A 22,246-nucleotide genomic window follows, 5' to 3' on the forward strand; every position below is an offset into this window, starting at 1 on the left:
CACTGTACACTGATAATGGAGCTCATCTGTTCTATGTGCAATTATTCTGGCTTCTGTGAAGATCAACATTCTTATGAATACACAGCCATTTACATTACTTTTACGGTAAGTCTTCTAAACAAGTCTCCGAAATAGTATCACAGCTTTTGAATTGACTTTGTAGATAATAATCTCAACGAAAACATTTAAGGTTTAAAAAAGTAAGAAAGCTGGATCCTCCTCCTCATGATTACAAATTTTACAAAATTAAATTGACTTAAAAACATTAGTGAAGTTAGTTACTGTGATGAACTAATCAGAAAGAGGCAAAACAAACTTGGCCCAAGATGTATACAAAAAAGCATAGTTTTATTCAATATCACAACGGACCACCATTGAACAAAGACCTATTGTGAGCTTTTCAAATTAAAGAAATTTCATTAAGGCAGTGACCCACCTATGCAAAACTTAAGTATTTTGTTCTGAGGAAGAGATGGTCTGTACTTATCAAACTCATCTTCCACCTGCCCTCTCCTCTTAGGGAGGGAAGTATTTTATGGAATATATTCTCAGTTGAAGTTTCCAAATGAACTGTTTCTCCCCCCACTAGTCCTCTTGTTCTACCTTGATTTTCTTCTTTTTCTTCTTTTTCTCTGCACTCTGCAAATCAACAGAAATATTTCTGTGACCAACTGATGACAGAGCAGGTAATGCAGAACATCAATAGAAGCAGATGGATAATGTAGGACTTCAGACATTGATGCTCACATTCACAAAGCAGTTTACAAATGCCGACATACTGACGTTAGGTGTGCGCATACTCTTTCACATCATTCTCTGTTCTCTTAGGCTATGGCTACACTGCAGAGCTATTTTGGGCTACTCCGCATCTATGAAAAGTGCCTGTTATTTCTAAATATTTTTCAAAATAAGGTGTGCTTTTTTGGCATCCCTGTACACCTCATTGCAGGAGCAGTAAGGGATGCCTCGAAATAACGTAGTATTTCAACATCTGGTGCTGTCTGCTGAAATCGCCTATTTCGAAATAAACGCTAAATGGAATGTCCAATTTGCATAGCACAAATTGTGTATATTCTGCCAAGTTTAAAATGCAGTGTAGCTGTAGTCTCACGGAAAAGGATGCTCACAGGACTGCAGGAACTCATAGTCACCTTCCATGTAAACCTGGGCAAGATGATGGCTGCAGAAATGGAGCTCAGCCACAGAATATGCTAATTTCTAAGGCAGGAGTGGGAACCTGTTTTTGGAGCCTTGAGCCATTAACCCACAGAAAAAAACCAGGGGCCATACAGAAGTGAGAAGTGAAAAAGAAGTCCTCACAACCTGCAGCTCAGGGCACCAGGAATCTCCCCTCACGTGTCAGCCTTGTGGGAGCGGAAGTACAGAAAGGGGGCTAGGGAGGAGGTGGGTGCAGCACTCAGCCAGACTGTGGGGTGGGGGGCAGCGGTGCAACCCAAGTGGCATTTCCTCCATTTCTGGGTTGCCCACCATTGGTCTACAGTAGGGTTTGGCTAGCACAGGTATCAAAGGAAAGAAAAAATTCCTTGTCCACTTTCATGGGAGAAACTGAGGTAAGTCACCCCTGCTGCTAACTCACAATTGTACCTAATATGCTTTCAGAAACCCTGCAGTCCCGAATAGAAAACATTTGAAGGATAGGGCATTGAGTCAATGTGTGCGTCCATAGCAGACACTCTCTTGTGCCATTTAGAAGTTATCTTGATACACAGCAGCAACCCCAGCTGATGCAGTGAAACATGTAGTGCAGCCCCCAGTGTTGGACAAAAAAGGTTATGAGCAATTAAAGGATGCTGAAGAGTGAACATCACTCAGTGGACGCAAGGAGAACAGAGGCCATTGAGCTGAGCTGGAAGGGTGGGGGCATAAAACTAGGCACTGCATTTTGAAGTACGAGGTTGAGGGGAAAAAAAGGAAACTGTGCACTTGGAGAAGCTTATGAATTTCTCATGATCCTAGTTTGTCATCTGACCATTCTCATAGCCTACACATTACTGGATATTATAAGACAGAAGGGCTAAAAAGACTATAAAGCTGTCATCTTCATACAGAGGGCTATACAAACGTTCGTATTTTTTTTCTCGTCTTCACTGTTTCAGAAAGAAAATATCCTTGCAGATTTTAATGCAACTGGTCACTTAGAATAAAATTCATCTCACCTCCACTGTTGTGCTAGTGGATGGCTCTTCAGCAAAAGCTGCCTCTTCCTCAGCTATTTGTTTTTTTTCCTTTTTCTTTTTCTTCTTTTTGACTGGCTCATCTGCCTCTATATCTGCCTCTTCTGTTCAGAGAAAAGCAAAAATCAGGCAGTCAGTTGTCAGATGTGCTTAGGGTAGAAGGAAAGCCATAGCTGCCCTGTACATATCATATCAGAACTAGAAGGGACCTCAAGAGGTCATCAAGTCCTGTCCCCTGCACTCACAGCAGGATCTGTCACCATCCCTGACTATCTCCCCCCGCCCCCGCCCCTGCCCCAGACCCATGAAAGACCCACCCCCCCTCAAGAACTGAACTCACAATCCTGGGTTTACAAGACCAATATTCTAACTACTGAGCTAAGAGGATGAAGTTGTACATGTTACAGAGCATATGGGAGTCCTACATGGATTTTCATCTCTCCACCCCACCTCCCTTTTTCACATGCCTTCTGCCTGCTGACATCGGGGTTGACAATTCTGTTTAAGCCTCAAAGTGTCATTATTCTAACAAATCTGAACATGCTGCTAACACAGCACTGTCTTCCACCAGTTGTTAGAACATATAGACAAGCACAGTATCATTTACTAGTTTATAACCACCAACACTCAGGCACTCTATTAAGCTTTGGGAACCTTCAGAGATACCAAGTAAAAAAGATGACTGATCTGGCATCCTATGGAGCAGAATCACATCACCACTACAGCTCCACCACGTTACATCTCTTTGCTTAGCTGAGCCAGTCTTGGATACCAGGGTCTTCCGTACGCAATGCGTTTTAACGCACGAACCCATGATGTAACAACAAAACTTCAGGTTTTCCGTAACTGGGATGCTGACGCCAACAGAGTTTGTGGCGTGCTGTCATGACTCAGAAGGGGGGGAGAACTCTCACAGCACTTCCCAAATGAGAACTTAGTCCGTTGTGAAAGCGAGAGGGTGACTCAACTCAAAAAAGGAAAGAAATACCTCGGACAAAGTCAGACTTGGCTTCCCATTAAACTTACAAAAATGCAGCAGGCTTAACTGCTCAGGCCAGAAAAGATACAAAAGGCGGCTTTAAACCTTTGCCTCAAGCCTAAACAGGAGACACAAAATTGGCTCTAGAGTAGAACGTCTGTTTACATCTAAAGCCAGGTAGAACACCACACATGCAGTTTACCTTTAAAACAAATGCTAAAGCCCTCAGTAGAAGAAGATTACAGATGAAAGCCCTGGTGTGCATAATAAGCCAATCCCACAAGAGATATAAATGCCAACATGGCAACATGCAACTAATGTGTGTGCATATATAACCTTCTACACTGTTATCATCTATGTAGAGAGAAGTAACAAATGTACAAGTACAATTATTTTTATCTCACTGCACAATGTGGGATATGTAATCCTGTGTCATATTTGCTGTACTGTGAGTTTACTCATTTGTGATACTGAGCAAAAGAGATTGAATTTTCAGACAATGTGCTGGTTTGGAAGATAACCTGCGTTGTTTCTCTTTATTTGCTTTGAAATACGAAGCAAGGAACGATCACATAAATTTCAATGCAAAATAGCACCTCAGCCACGAGTGGGACATTGGGCACTACTAAACACAGTATTCAAAGGCTTTGTCATTTCTTGTAGCTCGCGGAAGAATGCATTAATAAAGACTTCAATTGCTAGTTTCCAACAGAGCTCATCACAAGATTTCACATGTTTGAATCTGGACAGAATGAGGATCACAGCTCCAGGGAGGCTGTTCTTTCCCTCCAGGCTTGGCACTGGCAAGTCACTCAGCTCAGTAGGGATTCTTTGCAATACAGCAGTTGACAAGAGGTAAGAGCCTTTGCCAGCAGGCTCTGGAACAGACTGAAGAGCACCCAGAATACTTAAGCTTGACTGATGCTACATGAGTACAGGCAAGTGTGAGTTCCATGAGTTACACCATAACCCTAATCCTCTGCCCCTTTGCCTGCACCCATACTCCCTCTCAGACACTGCCCCTCAATCCCCTGCCCCAGGTCACAACCCAAACCCCTATCCCGAGCACCCAGCCTTCTTCCCAGACCCCTGCACCTCCTCCATTAACATCATGCAAGAGCGTGGCCCTTGATCACTTTCCAACTTCTTGGAGTGACCCACACATCAAAATTACTGACCGCCGTTGGTATAAGAGGACAGTGAGAATGGACACGTTCACTTGCAGATGGCAAGCAATAAATACAGTAAACCCTTGACTTACATGTAGGTTGCGTTACCAGGCAACCACGTGTAAATCGAATTTCTTGCAAGTCAGACGACTCGGGAAACTGACTACCACTGCTGTGCTGGTCAGTTTCCCGGCTCCCATAACTGGTGGGGAGCTGCGAACTAGGTGGCAGCCATGGCTCCCAGCTCCCCTCCTTGCGGGAACCAGGAAGCAGGCAGCAGCGCTGGTCATCTTCCTGGCTCCTGCAAGTGGAGGGGAGCTGGGAGCCAGGCTGCTGCCTGGTTGCTGGCTTCCCGCCACTCACAATTTTGACTCATGAGAATCCAAGTAAAGCGCAAGTCAAAATCAAATAATAGGGGTTTTACTGTAAGCTCTTCCATATACTCCTCAGAATGTGTACAGCTCCTAGCGTAACAGCACCTCAGCCATGAGTGGGACATCTGGGCACTACTAAACACAGTACAGCTGGCACAAAAAGAACAACAATCAGAGAAAGATCTGGATGGGCTCAGTGCCCAAATATACAAGGGGTGTTTTGCAAACAGTGCATAACACACATGTTGCTAATGCTGGCCATGAAGCAAGATGTATGGCTGTGTGTTCTGGTGGAGGATGAAAGATGAGTGATACCAAGAAGGTGGTTTACGGAACTTTACTTGGCACTCCTCTAACTCAAAATTCTCACTTCTAACTTCACTTAGGAGTCTGCAGCTCTTCAGTGTTTTCCTGGGTTGCTGTTTTTGGTAAATTTTAATTAATTATTTTCCTATTTATACCCTTAATTCTAATTTAAGGATGTCTGTCCACATACCATGAAAGCTGGTTATATTTTTAAGAGGCTTAACCAATGTCCTGCTAAGACAGGAACACAGCTCAGCTCTAGATTCCTCAACAAAACCAGGAGATCTGCCGACAAAGTTTATTATGTGCACAACATAACTTTGCCACTCCTTTGAACCATGCTGATTTCCCAAGCTAATTGCCAAAACTGAGCTTTAAACAGCCCCAAAATGTTAGGAGGTGCTAGTACTCACTAAAGCCAAATGAATCAGATATACAATTCATATGTAAAAGTACTTGTTTTATGGCAAGACAGGCTAATGAGTAAAAAAAAAAAAGAAAAAAAATGTTAATGTTTAACCATACTGATGAATATGAAAGATGGTCACAGTTTTCATAGATTTTCTCCTTGTAGCAGAATACCTGAGAGAAATGTCAGCACAAGGTACCATGTTTTCTGGAGCACTTTTGGGGTAGGGGGACAGAGGAGAATCTCACATCTATGCTTATAAAAGCAAGTCTAAGGAAACAATTCTTTTTGTTAATAAAGGGTTAATTCAGTGCTGATACCACACTCAGGAGGGTCTCAGAAGAGGTAGTGACTAAACATGCCCACATATTCCAAAAGGAATTAGGCAAGGAACACTAAGATCACCACAGACCATCCCTTTGTCCATGATTCATTATCTTATGAAACATCATAGCAAAAGTCATAATGTGAACCCTTTGCCAAGCACTGCAGAAAGATACATCTGTGTTGGAGACGATAGCTCAAGCCAATATTCACTTAAGTTACAGCGGCTGTGCACCCCTCCACCAGTGCAAGATGCCATAAAACCAGCATAGGTGGCCACCATGTAGGTTACTTTGACATTAGGGGATCTGGCCATGACATAGAACCAGCAAATCACCCTCAGTGGCTCAAGAGGGGAGTTAATCATAGAACTGGAAGGAACTTCAAAAGGTCTTCATGGCAGACGCAAGCACCATCTAGACAGGGGTGAACAAACTGGGAACAGGCCCCCTTGGCGGCACGGGGAGGAGAAGAGCATTAAATTTCAAAAGGAGGGGCAGGATGATTGGCTGCTGGGTGTCAGGCTCATCCAGCTCTTTAAAATGTTGAAACACATTACTGTTTTTATGTACATGTATTCACCAATTAATGAAGTTTTGATATGCTACCTATTTTCTTACATGTGCCAAAAGGGTTTTTTTTTTTTTTGCATACAAACATAACCGAAATTTGTCACTTTGGATTACATTAAACAGGTTGGGGTGGTGGGGGCTGCTGCTAACTGCAGGGATGGAAAGTGGAGTCCAACCTAAAAAGTTTGCTCACCCTGATCTAGATCATCCCTGACAGGTGTTTGTCGAACCTGCTCATAAAAAGGTCTCCAATGATGGAGATGCCACAGCCTCCCTAGGCAATTTATTCCAGTGCTTAACCACCCGGGCAGTTAGGAAGCTTTTCTTAATGTCCAACCTGAACTTCCCTTTGCTGTAAATTAAGCCCACTGCTCCTTTTCTCATTATCAGAGGTTAATGAAAACAATTTTTCTCCCTCCTCCTTGTAACAGCCTCTTAGACCCTTGAAAGCTGTCATGTTTGCACCCTCCACTGACCCCCTTTTCTGTCTTCCAGACTAACCACTCCCAAATTCTTTCAAGGTTCCCCTCATTGGTCAAGTTTTCTTAGACCTTTCATAATTTTTTTTACTCTTCTCTGGGCCTTCTCCGTAACACCCAAGTACCTTTCCTGAAACGTGGTGTCCAGAATGGGACACAGTACTCCAGTTGAAACCAAATTAGCACAGAGTAGAGCACAACAATTACTTCTCATGTCTTGCTTACAACATTCCTGTTAATATATTCCAGAATGATGTCTGAGACACTATAGCAAAAAAAACTTGATTTATATTTATCTTGTGGTCCACTACGACCCCTAGATCCCTTTCTGCAGTACTCCTTCCTGAACAGTCACTTCTATTTTGTGTGTGAAAATGTTCCTTCCTAAAGTGGAGTACTTTGAAACTGTCCTTACTAAATTTCATCCTGTTTACCTCAGACCATTCTCCAGTTTGTCCAAATCATTCTGAATTATAATCCTAACTTCCAAAGCACTTGCAAACCCCTTGGTATCGTCTGCAAACTTTATATGCATACTTTATACTATTACTTAAATCAATGATTAAGGTATTGAACAGAACAGATATTAAATCTGATTCAAATGGCACCCCGCTCATTATACCAAGGCTGTGGCCACACTTGGCCAAAATTTTGAAAGGGCCATGCTAATGGCCAAATCAGAGAATATTAATGAGGTGATGAAGTGAATATTCAGTGCCTCAATAGCACGCTGCCAGCTGTGGCACTTTCAAAGTGCCACGTTTCGATTGCACACGGCTCGGCTATACGGTGCTCTTTTTGAAAAGACCCCGCAGACTTCGAAATCCCCTTATTCCTACCATATTCTCTGATTTGGCCATGGCCCTTTCGAAACTTTGGCCAAGTGTGGCCACAGCCTTCCAGTATGATTGTGAACTGTTCATAACTACTTTCTGTGAAGGGTTAGACAAGTTTGGTATTTCATGCCAAACGGTATGAAATGGTATTTTCCCAGTTTGTTAATGAGATCGTGCAAGACTGTCAAATGCCTTACTAATGTTTAGAGAAACCACATTTACGGTTTCCTCCTTAGCCACAAGGCTTATTATCCACCCAAAGAAAATTATCAATTTCATAGTGATCTAAACTATCATGTGTCAGCAATGCTTCTCTGCCATGTACATTGGCCAAACCAGACTCTCTGCATTAAAAAAAAATAGATGGACAGCAAACAAATCAGACAGCAAGAAGGGTTATATTCAGACATCAGTAGGAGAACTCTCTAACCCTCCTGGATGCTAAGTAACTGACAGTTTCCAAACCTGAGCAAAACATTTTCAAAAGCAGACTGCAGCATGAAACTGCAAAGCTGGAATTTACATGCAAACTTGACGCAATCAGACTGGATCTGAATAGAGACTGGGAGCGGCTAGAGCACTGCAAAAGCACTTTTCTTCTTTTTGGTATTCTCACCTTCCCATTGACTGTTGGGAGTGGGCCACGTCCACCCTGACTGAACGACCTAAGATTCCCATTTTCCCATGAGTATATATCCCTGCCAATGCATCTGATGAAATGGGCTTCAGCCCACAAAAGCTTATGCCTAATTGATTTAGTTAGTCTTTAAGGTGCCATAGGACTCCTTGTTGATTTTGCTGAAACAGATCAACACAGCCATCCCTCTGAGGCCTGAACTACTTCCTTTCTCCAATTTTGGATACCATGCAAGCTCTTTGGAGAATACACACTTATCATACTCATAGCAAACAGGATAAAACAAGGGAATAGAGTGGCAAATTTTTAAATGAGTGCAATGTCATGATAGCAAACAGTGTCTGTTAAGGTTTGATCAATTCAGCAAGTAATTCTGTAACAGACTGAGGTTTTTTCCCTTAAAAAACCCTCTATGTTATGCATACAGTACCACAGGCCTTTTAGAAATGAGCATAAAACAAATACAGTCCAGATTCAGCCCACATCAACATTTAAAAAACAAACAAAAAAAACCCCACAAATCATGGAAACCAGCTGTGTGTTCTGAAAGGCCATTAGATGCCATTCTGATTCCCTTCATACCCAGCAAAGAGGAAATAATACTTTAGGCACAAATACAGTAACCAACCTATAACCTCTGTTTTGATCTTCTTTACTTTCACTGTAACCTCCGGCTCCCCTTCTTCCATCTCTTCAATTTTACGTTTCTTTGGAACAGCAGGGAGTGTAGAATCACCAGAGGGGTCATATGTTTTCACTTCGCTGGAATAAAATACACTCATTTGTAAACTTGCAAGGGAAGAAACAACATTATAAATAAGATACACTGGTGAAATGCTCTTTTTTCAATTCCCTACCCACAGCTAATGGAAAGTGAAGCATCACTGGGGGCCTGTTTTCCATTCATCAAGAAACAAACACATAGGAGCTCTATTCCTTAGAGTTCAACTGAGAAACAACTGACTAAAGTAGAATCCTTCCCTGGACCAACTTCTGGTGGTGAAAGAAAAGCGTTTGAATAACAATAGGCTCCCGAGTTACGCAAGGGTTGTGTTCCTGGACAACCTCACATAACTCAAATTTCATGCAAGTCGGGGGGAGCTCGGAGCTAGGCTGCTGCCTGGTTCCCAGCTCCCTGCCAGTCACAGGGACAGGGAAACTGCTCCTGTCAGCCCCCCAAGCTAGGGATAGCCAGGGAGAAGATGCAGCCGCACAGCTGTCTGCCTGCCCGGCTTCCCCCAGCTGGGGGAAGCTGAGGAGAAGCCATGTCACAGTGGCTGTCTGTTCTCTGGTTCCTCCAGCTGGGGGAGCCAGGGGCTGGAGTGGGGAGCTGACGGAGGAGCCCCCAGCCCCTGGGAACCCCAGGATTTTGACTTGCGTTATCATAAGTTAAGCGCAAGTTGACACTGCCTGTAGCGGGGGTGTATTGTACACAGGACTCTTCAACTGCGTAGCTCAAAAGCTGGTCTCTTTCACCACCAGAAGATGGTCCAGGGAAAGCTATCCTGGAACCAAAAATGGCACAAAGCCATGGCAAACATAGTACAATTTTCTCAGCTATGCTGAATGTTATATTTTATTGTTAAGGGTCATTAAAATTAAGATTTCAATTCTATACCAGTCAGAGAGCTCCTGCCATCCAGTATGTTGTTCACTCTACAGCTGAGCCTGACCAATACTTTTCCTCGAGAGGATATGGCCATGTGGACAAGCGTAACATTAGAACAGCCATATTGGGTCAGACCAACAGTCAACCTAGCCAAGCACCCGGTATCCTGACAACAGCCAATGACAGATGCTACACAGTGAGTGAACCGAACAGGGCAGTCATCAAGTGATCCACCCCATTTGTCAACTCCCAGCTTCTGACAATAGGACTGTGACGGACATCTAGAGCATGGAATTGCACCCCCTGACCATCTTGGCTAACAGCATCCAAGGGATCTATCATCCACAAACACAAAATCTTTTTTTGATCCCACTCATAGTTTGGTCTTTACAAAACCCTCTGAGAATGAAAAGGCAGTCAAGTAGCACTTTAAGGACTAACAAAAAAATTTATTAGGTGGTGAGCTTTCATGGGACAGACCCACTTCTTCAGACCATAGCCATACCAGAACAGACTCAATATTTAAGGTACAGAGAACCAAAAAAGTAATCAAGGTTGACAAATCAGAAAAAAATTATCAAGGTGAGCGAATCAGAGACTAGAGGGGCAGAAGGTGAAGGGAGTGAAGAATTAAATTAAGCCAAGTATTCAAAAGAGCCCCTATAATGACCAAGAAAATTCACATCTCAGCTCAAACCACGTGTTAATGTGTCAAATTTGAATATAAAAGAGAGCTCAGCAGCCCCTCTTTGCAGACTGTTGTGAAAATTCCTCTTCATTAAAACACAAACTTTTAAGTCATTAACAGAATGGCCCACTCCGTTAAAATGTTGACTGACCAGTTTGTGAATCAGGAGTGTTATGTCTGTTTTGTGCCCATTAATTCTTTGACAGAGAGTTTGAAGTCTGTCCAATATACAAAACATCTGGGTATTGTTGGCACATGATGGCATATATGATGTTAGTTGAGGAACATGAGAACGTGCACCCGTGATTCTGTGTATAACCTGGTTAGGTCCAGTGATGGTATCTCCAGAATAGATATCTGGACAAATAGACTAGCACGGCTTTCTCTCTGTTACTCTGAGAACGAGTTCCACAAGCTGACTGTATGTTTGCTTTAAACCTGCTGCGTTTTAACTGTATGGGGTAACCCCTGGTTCTTGTGATATATGAAGGCGCAAGTAATACTTCTTTAATCTCTCTCTCCACAACACTGAGAATTTTAAAGACCTTATTTCCCCCATCGGTCATCTCTTTTCCAAGCTAAACATGAACAGGCTGTTTAAATATCCCTTCATACGGAAACTGTTTCATACTAGCATTCATTTTTGTTGCTCTTCTCTACACTGTTCCCAACTCTAATATGTCTTTTATAAGATGGAATGGGGCTGCGGGGGGGAGCAGGATTTTGCTCCACAATGAAACAGAAGGCATTATTAGCAGCACTTTTAGCAGCAAAAGCCATGCCCCCATCCATCCTGATGGGTATGTTACAACTGCTGCTGCAGGATAAAAGGAAGTGACTGAGGGGGGGGAGGAGGCACCTCACCAGCTCCAGCAGAGAAGCCATGATCCCGGACCACAGGAAGAGATGCTCCGTCCCAGGCAGATGTCCCCCTTGGTTAAAACTTAGGTGAGTGCAACGGTGAGTAATTCAGGGGTGATCCATGTCAGATTTTAACAGAAGCTCCCTAAACACTTTATCAGTTCAGTCATAAAGAGAACTAACATTTAACATTTTAAATAGCCAATTAAATCAGTATAACTATAGAAACAGAATTTAATTTACAATCTGTCTCCTAAATTACTGGCATCAGAAATGCTGCTACCAGATAGCCACTTTTGACAGAAAACTCAGAAATATTAATTACCACAATTTATTCACATTAGAGGTTGAACATCTAGTTTAGCACCCTCGAGATCAAACCTGTGCCAAACCAGAGAATTTGCTGAACCACTGGAGGTTAATACTGTCTAGCAGCATTACCTACATTTCCACTGATTTATGGGCTCTTAGAAGACAATTTAGGAGAAAATTACAGCTAAACAGCGAAGAACATTGACAGCCAGAACTGGTGGCTGGAAACAAACTTTATGGAACTGCAGGGAAACTTGGCTTCTCCCATGATGAGTGGCCATCCAGCTAACTAAAATCATGCCAGACCATGGATGTTGCCAAACCAGGAAGTTCTGGACTAAAGATGTTCAACCTGTAAAATGTGTCTCTCACATTTTCTATTCAAGACTGTTAGGGTGAGCAACACAGACTGGAAATTATCTTTAGTCTGGTCTCCTTTTAAGCTTGGAATTCTATTTATTAGCACTGAAATACTATGCAAACATGTCCAGCCAGGAAATCAGGACTCCCCGAGTCAACAGACTGAGGCTATAAAGTTATCCTACTCTCTACTCTAAAAGTCATCGGTTGCCATTTCAAAATTTTTTGATACATAAAATCCTGCCATACATCATGTCATGGAACTAACCTACATCACTACAATTTTTGAAGATTTCCCTTGGAAGATATGCAATTTTGTGACCAGCAGCCAGGACTGAAGCAGCTATTATGGGATTGCATGTTCAATGCTGCCAGAACTAACCTCTCAAGAGTGCTTGTGCTACACACACATCCAATGTCCACCTGCAACAGATGATTCATCAGGGTAAATAAGCTGAAGTAAATTAATTGTGTATTGGCTGAGCAAAGTTCTGACCTGTCATTTATGACAGTTGCCCTAAACTTGGATGTTTCTCTTTTTGAGCTACACTTTTCAGTATCACTGCAGGTAAGAGAAATGTATCTTAATAATATTTTACATGATGCACAGAACATTTACTGGTAAGGACACAGGGACATGGATCATGTACTGGAAAGACGAAACTTCGCTCAGCATGATTTGAGAATTTTCTAGAACCAAACTGCCACAACACAAGTTTCTAGTGTGGCTTTCAAATACGTTATGGAGGGAAAATTTACCTAAACGCTGTATTTCTACATTTCTAAATAATTCTGACCAGCATGAAATAAACCAGATAGGCACTGATACTCAGAGCTACCACAATTTCACAACTGACGCTAACACAGGTTGCACCTCTGAAATCTGTTACTCTCTCATCCAGCAATATCTGTGGTCCAGCATGACCAAGAGTGAGTTAGATGAGAGTAGTGGCTGGTGAAGGAATCCCTATGGGAACGGGCAGAGGTCTGCCAGTCCCACAGCATTAGGAGCTGAAAGCTAGAGTCCCCTTCTGCTCCATGGCAACCAGGGGGGCAGCAGCTAGCTGGAGTCCCATGGCAGCCTGGGCTGGGGAGGGAAGAAGCAGGCTGGGGCTGGTCACAGGGATTTCTGCACAAGCCCTACACTTTATGGGTCATAACCCAAACATGGGTCACCATTAGATTTGTTAAGGGTCATCAGCTGGGCAGTTCCCAGCTGCATGTGGCTGTTAAAGAAGCCATTTGCAGTATCTTAACACTGCTGCCTCAGGCAGATCTCTGTCACTAGAGATGGCAACTACCTCATGCTTAAGCGTTGAAAGTCTACCTGCTGGGAGCAGGAGGGCTGGGGGAGCGTCCCAGCCTAGCAGCCCCAGTGATGAAGCTGTGGAAGGAGGAGAAGTGTCTAAGGCTGGGGTCATTTAGGGCTGCGGGGGTGGAGGCAGGCAGATCTATGAGGGGGGTGGTTCAGGGCTGCTGGGGGGGCGGTTTAAGGCTGGGGGCAGTTTGGAGCTGCTTGGGGAGGGCCTAAGGCTGGGGGCAGTTTGGGGTTTCTGGGAGGTTTAAGCCTGAGGGTGGTTTGGGGCTGTTGAGGGGAATCTAAGATTGGGGGTGGAGTTGTGGTGGTGGCAGCTATCTCGTGTTCAGCCCCTGGAACATGTAAAAAAATTGGCATGTCCCCCAGCGAAAGAAAAGTTGGATCCCCTGCCTTACGCATAACAAAGACTGCTACTGCGTCTTTGATATTCATGGTGATCTCAGACAAGCCACTTAATAGTCTCTGGCAGTAATTTTCTTCCCCTCTTTTGCACCCACTTCTCTTCTATGTAGCTGATATCTCCCTTTTCATTTTTTTTTGTTTGTCTCCCCCACTGCCAGCCCCTCTAGCCTCAGAGTGTGGGGTTTAAACCGGGAAAGGGGGCAGTGGTTTGAGTATGACTCTTTCCCTCACCAAAACTCTGATTAAGTATGATAATAAAATAAAACTCTAACATTATTATTTGATTCATTTATTTTCCTTTTTTATGGAAAATATATTAATATATAAACATGAGGGGGCACAATTTTATATGCATTCCTCAGGCACAAAATTAGCTTGTTACAGCACTGCTTTCCGCCACCCCCATTTTTGAATCACCTTGCCAAGTCTTACTAAATTGTCAAAATGGGTCCCCATCTGGAAAAGGTTGGGAACCGCTGCTCTACAGCAATCAGATCCCAACCATGCTGGATAAGGGAGATGAAACATGTAATGCCCAACGTTCTCTCATAAGAGGTCTTAGTAACCCATTCTCAGAAAATTAGGGCAGACACCCTAATCCACACAACCGTGTAAAATGAACGAAAAGCTGGTGGTTCCCAGAAACAGGCATCTTGCCAGTATTCAAGTGCAGGAAAAATGTTTCCTGGAACTCAAGTCAGCAGAGATTGAAACCTAAGTCCCTGGGAGATAAAAATAAAGCTATACTCAGCCAAGCTGAACACAAAATGACCCACCTCTTGTGCTGATATTTGTCTGACCTGGCCAAGGCCTTTCCTGTGCCACTTATTCTTCTTATCTAGGACAAAAATTTAGAAATGAAAAACAAATTACTCATAATGAAAACAACTTAGAACAAACTCCACAGCCCTTGAAAGGAGTTAAAACTGCAGATAGGCATTCAGTGCCTGGAGGAAAAAAAAAAAGCTACATGCTCTCAGCTGCCAGTGAAGTATAACTAAACAATATTTACTTTTGGAGCTAGCTGGTGAGAGTCATAATTTGGATTTAGAAACCTTTGTACCAAGTTCAATGTGTTTCTAACCTGTTCAAGGTTCATCAAGTCCAAATCCCTTTCTGTGATTCATAAGTGGTGTCAACACTGAATTAAGTTTGTGTGAATGCCTAAGTTTTAAAGGCCACAGCCACTAGGGCTAAACAGGACCACATACTCTGAACAGAGTGGATACTCCTCACAGAAGCAAGATATGATACTGACGGACCACTGTGGGGAAACAGAGTGCTTGATTCTTGTTGACAGGAGAGCAAATGAGCATTCTCTTTGGCTGACAATGGCTCTGTTTACTGGTTCCAGAGGGAGTGTTTGGGGACTACTAGTATGTTTGATACATGTACGATATTCAAATTAGGAGCACCAAACTGGGCAATATGAGAAAGGAAGAATCCTTAAAGTGACAGGGAGCTTACTTCCCAGAAATAGAAATGCCACAAAATATCAAGTACCCAAGAACAGAAATGCCAAGAGAACCTAAGTCTGCATCTTTTTCATGCTCCTGATCCAAAGTGAGGTTTCCCACTGACATCTAAATGTAAATAAGGAAGGAGGAACCTATGCAAGTGATGGTGTAGGACTGCAGGGACAGGCTCACCCTGAAGCTGTCGACCATCTCTTCACCTTTATGTTCCAGCCCACATCAGGGAAAAATAAGGCAAGGGAAAGTATCACAATCTTATGCAAGAAACAGGAGCACTGAAAAACATTAAGAACTACACCGTTCACCCCACACAAAGAACAAAATTAACCTCTTCTCTCTTTAATTTAATTATCTTCTCAACACAGCACAGCAAACTCACCCCTTTCTCTTCTAAATGTCTGAGTCTAGTCTCCACTTTTAATCTGTTCTCAGCTCCCATTTCAGCACTGGAGTCTTCTCCGAGGGCATCGTAACGAATAGTCAATGCAGTTTTAGCTGCTAGCATTCGAGAGATCTGGGGGTGGGGGGAGAGGTGACTGTTAAATGCTGAGACCAAACACAAGCTGGTAATTCACTATGTACATCTGCAAATCGTGTCTAGAAACAGGAGAATAAAATGACCCTTGTTGTTACACTTAACTCAGAAAATAAGAAATATATCACATTCAGCTACATCTTCAATGTTGAGATATTTGATATGGTAACTTTACTTCACCATCCACCCTTCTCAAATCAGGCAAACCTGACACATAAATTGCCTTTAAAAACACAATTTTTTTACTCTAGCAGGAACCCATGCTCAAAGTCATGCTACATCAAACACCTTTAAATTCTCCAGGTCTTTTAACTCTAAGGTGTGCATTGCAATATGGAGTAGAAGCCTATGATTTCAAGGATTTTCTCCTTTGAAACCGACAAAGCCTAAGATCCTCTTAGCATATTTTACTAATAGCAAAGGAATTTAATGCACCTAAAGAAAGTATGCTACCCAGTGCTAATCACATAATTCAGCAAGATTTTGTCACTTAAATTTTCAATTAGACTTTTGCCTTAATAACTCTATTCCTTTTTTCTAATAGGAAACACAACACTGATATTCTGCACACCCTCACAAAAAAAAAGATGCACAAGCAGCAATGGAAAAATCCCTCATGATATCTAGCTAATCTCCAGGCATTCACTTCTTTGGAAAAAAGCTAACCAGCAAATTAAATCATTTCAGAAACTTACCTTTCCTTTGTTTTTTGCAGTTGTCTGTCCCACAAGGGAAGCATGATAAATCAGACCAAACTTGGGTGTGTCCCGCTTAGTCTTCAGGGCTCTAAAGAGAGCTCTCTCAGCACCCAAAATCTGAACAGTGGAAGCTGGGTGTTTTGCCAGATTCAAAAGGGAACCTAAAAGCAGTGAAAGCGATGTCATTCTCACTTGGTAATCAACAGCTGAAGGATACGGTTATGCTCCAGTCAACTACCAATGGCTGAGCCGGGTCAGCTAACATGAGGGGCTATGCAACTGCAGTACAGATGTTCAGGCTCAGGGTGCAGCCTGGACTGTGAAATGCCACAGGTTCAAAAGCTCTATTCCAAGCCTAAATATCCACATTGCATGTTACAGCCCTGACACCTGACCCCCCAGAAGCCTGCACAGCTGACTCAGACCAGCAGTGGATGTTTTACTGCAGTGCAGACTTTCCAAGACTTTTCAAGTCATAAGGGTGATAACAGGAACTGAATGAAGGTAGAACAAGCTTCAAGCTTTGATGACAGAGGATTAATAAGAGGATTTCCATTAGTTTCTAGATGGAAGGAGAAGTGGCATTGATACACTACTACATCAGTAACCATGCTTCAGACCAATTCCGTACCTCCAGGCTTTCATTTGGAAAGGAGATGGGGAGACTGACTTGATGCAAAACATCATCCCACCAGTAACAATGCTGACAGCATGATCTGTAGCTGGCATCGCCACTTTAAGAAGGTGAGATAATCTTAACACTTTTCAAGTCAGTCTGACATCCTTAAGCAACTCCTACAGTTTACTTCAGATGTGACTAAGGCTTTGTCACTGCCAACTGAGTGACAAAATTGCTGAAAAAAGCCCCCTTCTGAAAAAGGCAAATGTTTTGCTGAGGCATGTAGCAGCTCATCAGCAGCAGGAACACTCTCACAACGCAAAGTATTTTGTCAGCAGAAGTGCCAACAAACAGCATTCACACTGCCAGACTTTTAGCCACATGACCGTGTCAACACACCCATGTGGCAAAAAGCTGTGTAACGAAGCCAAAGCTGAAACGGTTGGCAACAGGCTCAGAAAGTGTCTCAGAAGAGGTAGTGACTGAAGGTGCCCTCATATTCTACAAAGAAGTCAGGCAAACTGAAAAACGCATCATCATTGACTACTTCTGTGTTCATGCCTGTATGTCCTTTTGGCTTTCATCTAAAATGTTTTACATCAAGCACAATACTTTCACCTGATCAGGTCCCCAGGGAAAGCTATTGATGGACTCACCTCGTGAACTTGCTGTACACACATCTAACTTCCTAGACACTGATCCAAGTGACCTACCTGCATGAGCAATAAGCCTTGCTCCAACCAATTCCCCAACCATAACAGTGAGGTTAGGTGCAATGGCCATCATTCTGTTCTTGAGATAATCATACAGCTGTGTTCGATACTCTGAGATCTCTATCACCTGGCACAGACAAACGGATCAGGTTAAAGGAATCTAACAGGTAATAACCAACTGTAAAAGTGCTTGTGTGTGTCAAAAAGGGAAATCCCCAAGCATTGCACTCAGGAGGCTATCAGTTCAATAATACATTTATAAATTCATATGATTGTGTAATTCAAATTTGTAATATGAGCTATCGCAGACTGAAATGTAACAATGTGAAATCCTAACAGAGCCAATGAAGTTTATCTGAAAGCTGTATACTGGCAGCTTCAGAGGAAAACCTATTTTGTTGTATTAATGTGGATCTGCTTTTCTCTTCACTATGCTGTTATCACTAACTCCCAACAAAGGGACTGACAATATGTCAAGTACATGGTGGGACAATTACCAATACCATTTTCTATAATATAAAATCTGGAACATTCTGCTTTACCACAAATATTAAGATGGGATATTCTTTACCTCAAAGACTGTTAGACATTGAAAATCAAAGTGTACAAATGGGCAGTCGGTAAGATAGTGCTAGACTTAGCCTGGTGTAGAGGGTCCCTGGCTCTTACTCCTCACCTTCTCTCTGTCCCTGACGGTGTTGGCTTGGTTAAAGAATCAGATTGCTTGACTCTGCACTACTGAAATGCAAGTTTTATCTTTTACAAGAATGGGAGCACAACTAGGCCCGTAACCCTCTTGGCATCAGCTTTCCCACCTACGACATGGGGCTAGCACTACACTTTTATGAAACATTTTGCAAGAAATGAACGGGGTCATACAAACTTAGAATTTACATAGCATCCTTCTTTCTAAGGGTATCTGAGCACTTAATATGTATTTGCTAGCCTTTCTACCACAGTCCCGTCCAATGACCTTCATGTCAGCAATCTTAAGATGGCATCAGATGAGGTAGTGACTGTGCGCCCTCATGTTTGTACATCAGGCGAGCAACAACAGCATAATCATCACTGCCATTGAGAAAGAGCACTGGAGCTGCTATAGGAAAACTGCTCCTTAAGAAACTAGCTATCTGCAGAAGAAGCCGCCCAAATTGCTACACATCTTAAATTAAAGTTCTAAGGGCACACATACTTGGTTACAAAGATGCAGTATATTGTTTATATCTTCTTCTGATACTTCTGTCCCCATGGAGATCTCTGCAGCAGCCTTCACATCAACCTCAATCTCCTCTGGCAGGACTTCCGAGAGGTCAGAAGATGAAAAGTTTTTTCTGTCTCCTGCAGGACAAGATTGAAGGTGGGGAGAAAAGGAGAAAGATGACCGAGCAGATCAAAACCAGAGGGATTACAAAGAGTCAAGAGCCAAGTGTGTCAACATGGAAACACCTACCCATTAGGAAGGAGTATCAGTTGCACAAATACAAAAGGGGAAATGACTGCTTAGAAAGGAGTACTGCAGAAAAGGATTAGGGAGTACTAGTGGGTCACCAACAAAACACAAGTCAACTATCTAATACTATTGCATAAAAACATGCATCATTTTAGGATATAGTCACAGGCGTGTCATAAGCAAAACATAAGAAATAATTCTTCCACCCTCCTCAGTCGGAGTGTCGTGTCCAGTTCTGGGCACAGCAATTCAGTAAAGATGTAGACAAATTGGAGAAAGCACAGAAGAGAACAACAAAATTCAAGAAAAAATGACCTACAAGAAAAGATTAAGTTTGTTTAGTCTGCTGCAGAGAAGACTGAGAGGCAACAAGATAACAGCCCTCTAGTACGTAAAAGGTTGTTACAAAGAGGAGAGTGATAAATTGTTCTCTTTAATCACTGAGGACAGAATAAGTAGTAATGGGTTTAAATTGCAGCAAGGCGAGTTGAAGACAGGTATTAGGAAAAGTTTTGTAATGTAAGGGTAGTTAAACACCGGAACAAATTGCTTAGGAAGGTTGCAGAAACAAGGACTGATTAGACAAAGATGTGTCAGGGATGCTCTAGATCAGGGGTTCTCAAAATAAATGGTTTGGTGACCTCAATGAGTCCATCATCTTGTGCTGACAATCCTTCCTAAAATATGTAATTAGCTTTATGGAAAACAAATAAATATGAAGATAGGCATATCCAGTCATACAAATAATGTACAGTTCTATTATTTCACTAGACCTAAATAGAACAGAAATACAAATAAGATGTTTTGCACATTCTTGGGCTTTTTGCCTCCCCTCCCCCAAAAGGCTTACTAGCTACTAAGTTGACTATGAAAAGGGACAGTAACAAATATACTAATATTACTTTTCCAGCAGACTTACCCAGCCCTGGCAAGACCATGAACAGATTAAGCCCTGGAAGGCGAGGTGGATATGAAGGCCGTGGGGGCCAAAGGTGATAGGGCACTGCCGAAGGCAGTGGGTGGGACAAGGTAACCTATCAAAATCCCTTCCATTCATACATTTCTATGAGCTTTCTCTTCTAAATTCCAAACATACACATCAGCAGATAGGTCTGTAAAGCCAGTTCAATTTGAAAATGGTTTTAAATACCCATTATAGACACAATTTGATAAATCCCTTATTGTATAGCTTAAAAACGGCAGTTTTCTCCATGGTGAATCATTTTTTGGCAAAAATAATTATGGAATGCACAAACAAACGAACATCTATTCCTGTGAACAAATTTATGCCACAACTTGAATTTTCCCACCATAACATTTTAAAGTGGTGCTAATATTAAAAAGTTTTCACCCATCAAATACAAAAAGGAGAATTTCATGGAGAGCTAAGTCAGCCATTTACCATTATCAAGGACTAATTTATTTCTACCTAACATGTGACTGGAAACATCCTTAAAATCCAATTCCACTATGAACCGCAAAGCTACAACATCACTGTACAAATCAATAGAAAAACCATGCCTATATGTTGAAATACAGATGTCCACAAAATTAAAGCCATTGTTATTTCTCTTGCAAGGAATAACTATAAGCCAGCTGTGGTCTCCAGAAACACCAAAAACCACAAAATGCTTCTCTCTACACATGGACCATATCTCCCTGTCCCAAATATGGGACAGGGAGACATGGGGGGTAAAAGGGGCAGCTCCTCCTAGCTGCACCAAGCCCCAGGGAGCCAGCACTCCCCATCCCCACCGGCCCTGGGGAAGCGGCAGCCATGGATGCCCCTGGCCTGGAGCCCAGGGAAAGTGGGAGCTGCAGATGCTCCCACCCCCAGCGGACCTAAATATGGGACAATTAGTCCCTTTTAAAAGTGTCAGGACACCTTTTTGGCGTCCCAAATACAGGACTGTCCTGCCTAATAGAGGACGGTTGGTCACCCTACGTATCAATTAGCAGTAATTCCTAAACCATCGCCCATGAAGTAAACTAATGGTGGAGCACTTGCTGGGGGTTTGTGGAGAGCTGCCCAGTGCTAGCTTTTCTTGTTTCTAGCTGCTAGATTACAGCAAATGACTGAAAAATTGTGTTACTTCCTAAATATCTCTGTTACTGAGATGGTATCTACCTGTGAACAGGTGAAATAGTCTGCACTCTAATGAAAAGCAGGAAATCTGGTCCACAAAGCATTATTAAATTGCAATTGCTACTAATACTCCGTCTCCCACGCATGCTCAAAATTGTTACTCACCCACTTTACGCACACATTTACAGTAGGTTAGGTTATCTGTGATGATTTTGCCTAATTCAGGGAAGTGCCAGCCATACCATTCCCTGCAGCGCATGATATAGTTATTCAACTCCTTATCCAGATCATCAAGCAGGGCTGCAAATAGGACAGACAGTACAGTGTAAAGTGAAACATTTTTAAGCCAGATACAATTTTGAATTCACTCATTTTCAACTCAACTAGATTCCAGCAGCAACAGAGCATGGAATTTGGAGCACTGGACTTTTCCATTCACACTACCTGAGTGCGAGTAACTCCATTATAACATGCATTCTTCAAGGGAAAGTAAGGATGGGTGTATGTAGTTTTCCAAAGAAATTTTAGCTTGTTTCCCCTTAACAAAGCCAGGATACAGAACATGGTACTCTTATGTTCTCCCCCACAATCATTTCCGCATCTTTAAACTGTTACTACATTGTGGTCTCAGTTCACGTCACACAAGCTACCTCCACAAACGGCATCAACAACAGAGGTGCCAAAGACCAAATTCTTAGAGGAAAAACTAATTTCTCATCACTGGTCAGGTTGAGTGACACTGGAAATTGAACAAATGAGAAGCTTGAACTGCCACCGCATGTGCTACAACTGGACAACTAAATGACTTCACCTTTGAATTCCATCCTATCCAACTATTTG

General features: G+C 42.5%; 1 protein-coding gene and 3 non-coding genes across 4 annotated transcripts in view; all 4 read right to left on the reverse strand.

Moving 5' to 3' along the window:
- Positions 1–329: 329 nt before the first annotated feature.
- The window catches only part of NOP58 (NOP58 ribonucleoprotein), a 35,257-nt gene continuing 13,340 nt past the window's right edge, over positions 330–22,246 (reverse strand). Inside the window, exons 7-15 of the mRNA XM_075001552.1 lie at positions 21,572–21,706; positions 19,063–19,208; positions 17,871–17,997; positions 16,536–16,699; positions 15,685–15,819; positions 14,607–14,668; positions 8,909–9,042; positions 2,178–2,299; positions 330–639 (exon numbers count right to left, since the gene is read on the reverse strand). Coding sequence (XP_074857653.1) covers positions 586–639; positions 2,178–2,299; positions 8,909–9,042; positions 14,607–14,668; positions 15,685–15,819; positions 16,536–16,699; positions 17,871–17,997; positions 19,063–19,208; positions 21,572–21,706 — 1,079 coding nt within the window. The 3' untranslated portion in view covers positions 330–585. The remainder of the gene's footprint in view (positions 640–2,177; positions 2,300–8,908; positions 9,043–14,606; positions 14,669–15,684; positions 15,820–16,535; positions 16,700–17,870; positions 17,998–19,062; positions 19,209–21,571; positions 21,707–22,246) is intronic.
- Positions 5,764–5,846, reverse strand: LOC142017276 (small nucleolar RNA SNORD11). Its single transcript, XR_012646510.1, has one exon. It is a non-coding gene; the product is annotated as a small nucleolar RNA SNORD11 (small nucleolar RNA).
- Positions 17,619–17,704, reverse strand: LOC142017275 (small nucleolar RNA SNORD11). Its single transcript, XR_012646509.1, has one exon. It is a non-coding gene; the product is annotated as a small nucleolar RNA SNORD11 (small nucleolar RNA).
- Positions 18,863–18,947, reverse strand: LOC142017277 (small nucleolar RNA SNORD11B). Its single transcript, XR_012646511.1, has one exon. It is a non-coding gene; the product is annotated as a small nucleolar RNA SNORD11B (small nucleolar RNA).

Source organism: Carettochelys insculpta, chromosome 8 (genome assembly GCF_033958435.1).
Source record: "Carettochelys insculpta isolate YL-2023 chromosome 8, ASM3395843v1, whole genome shotgun sequence".
NCBI lineage: Eukaryota > Metazoa > Chordata > Testudines > Carettochelyidae > Carettochelys > Carettochelys insculpta.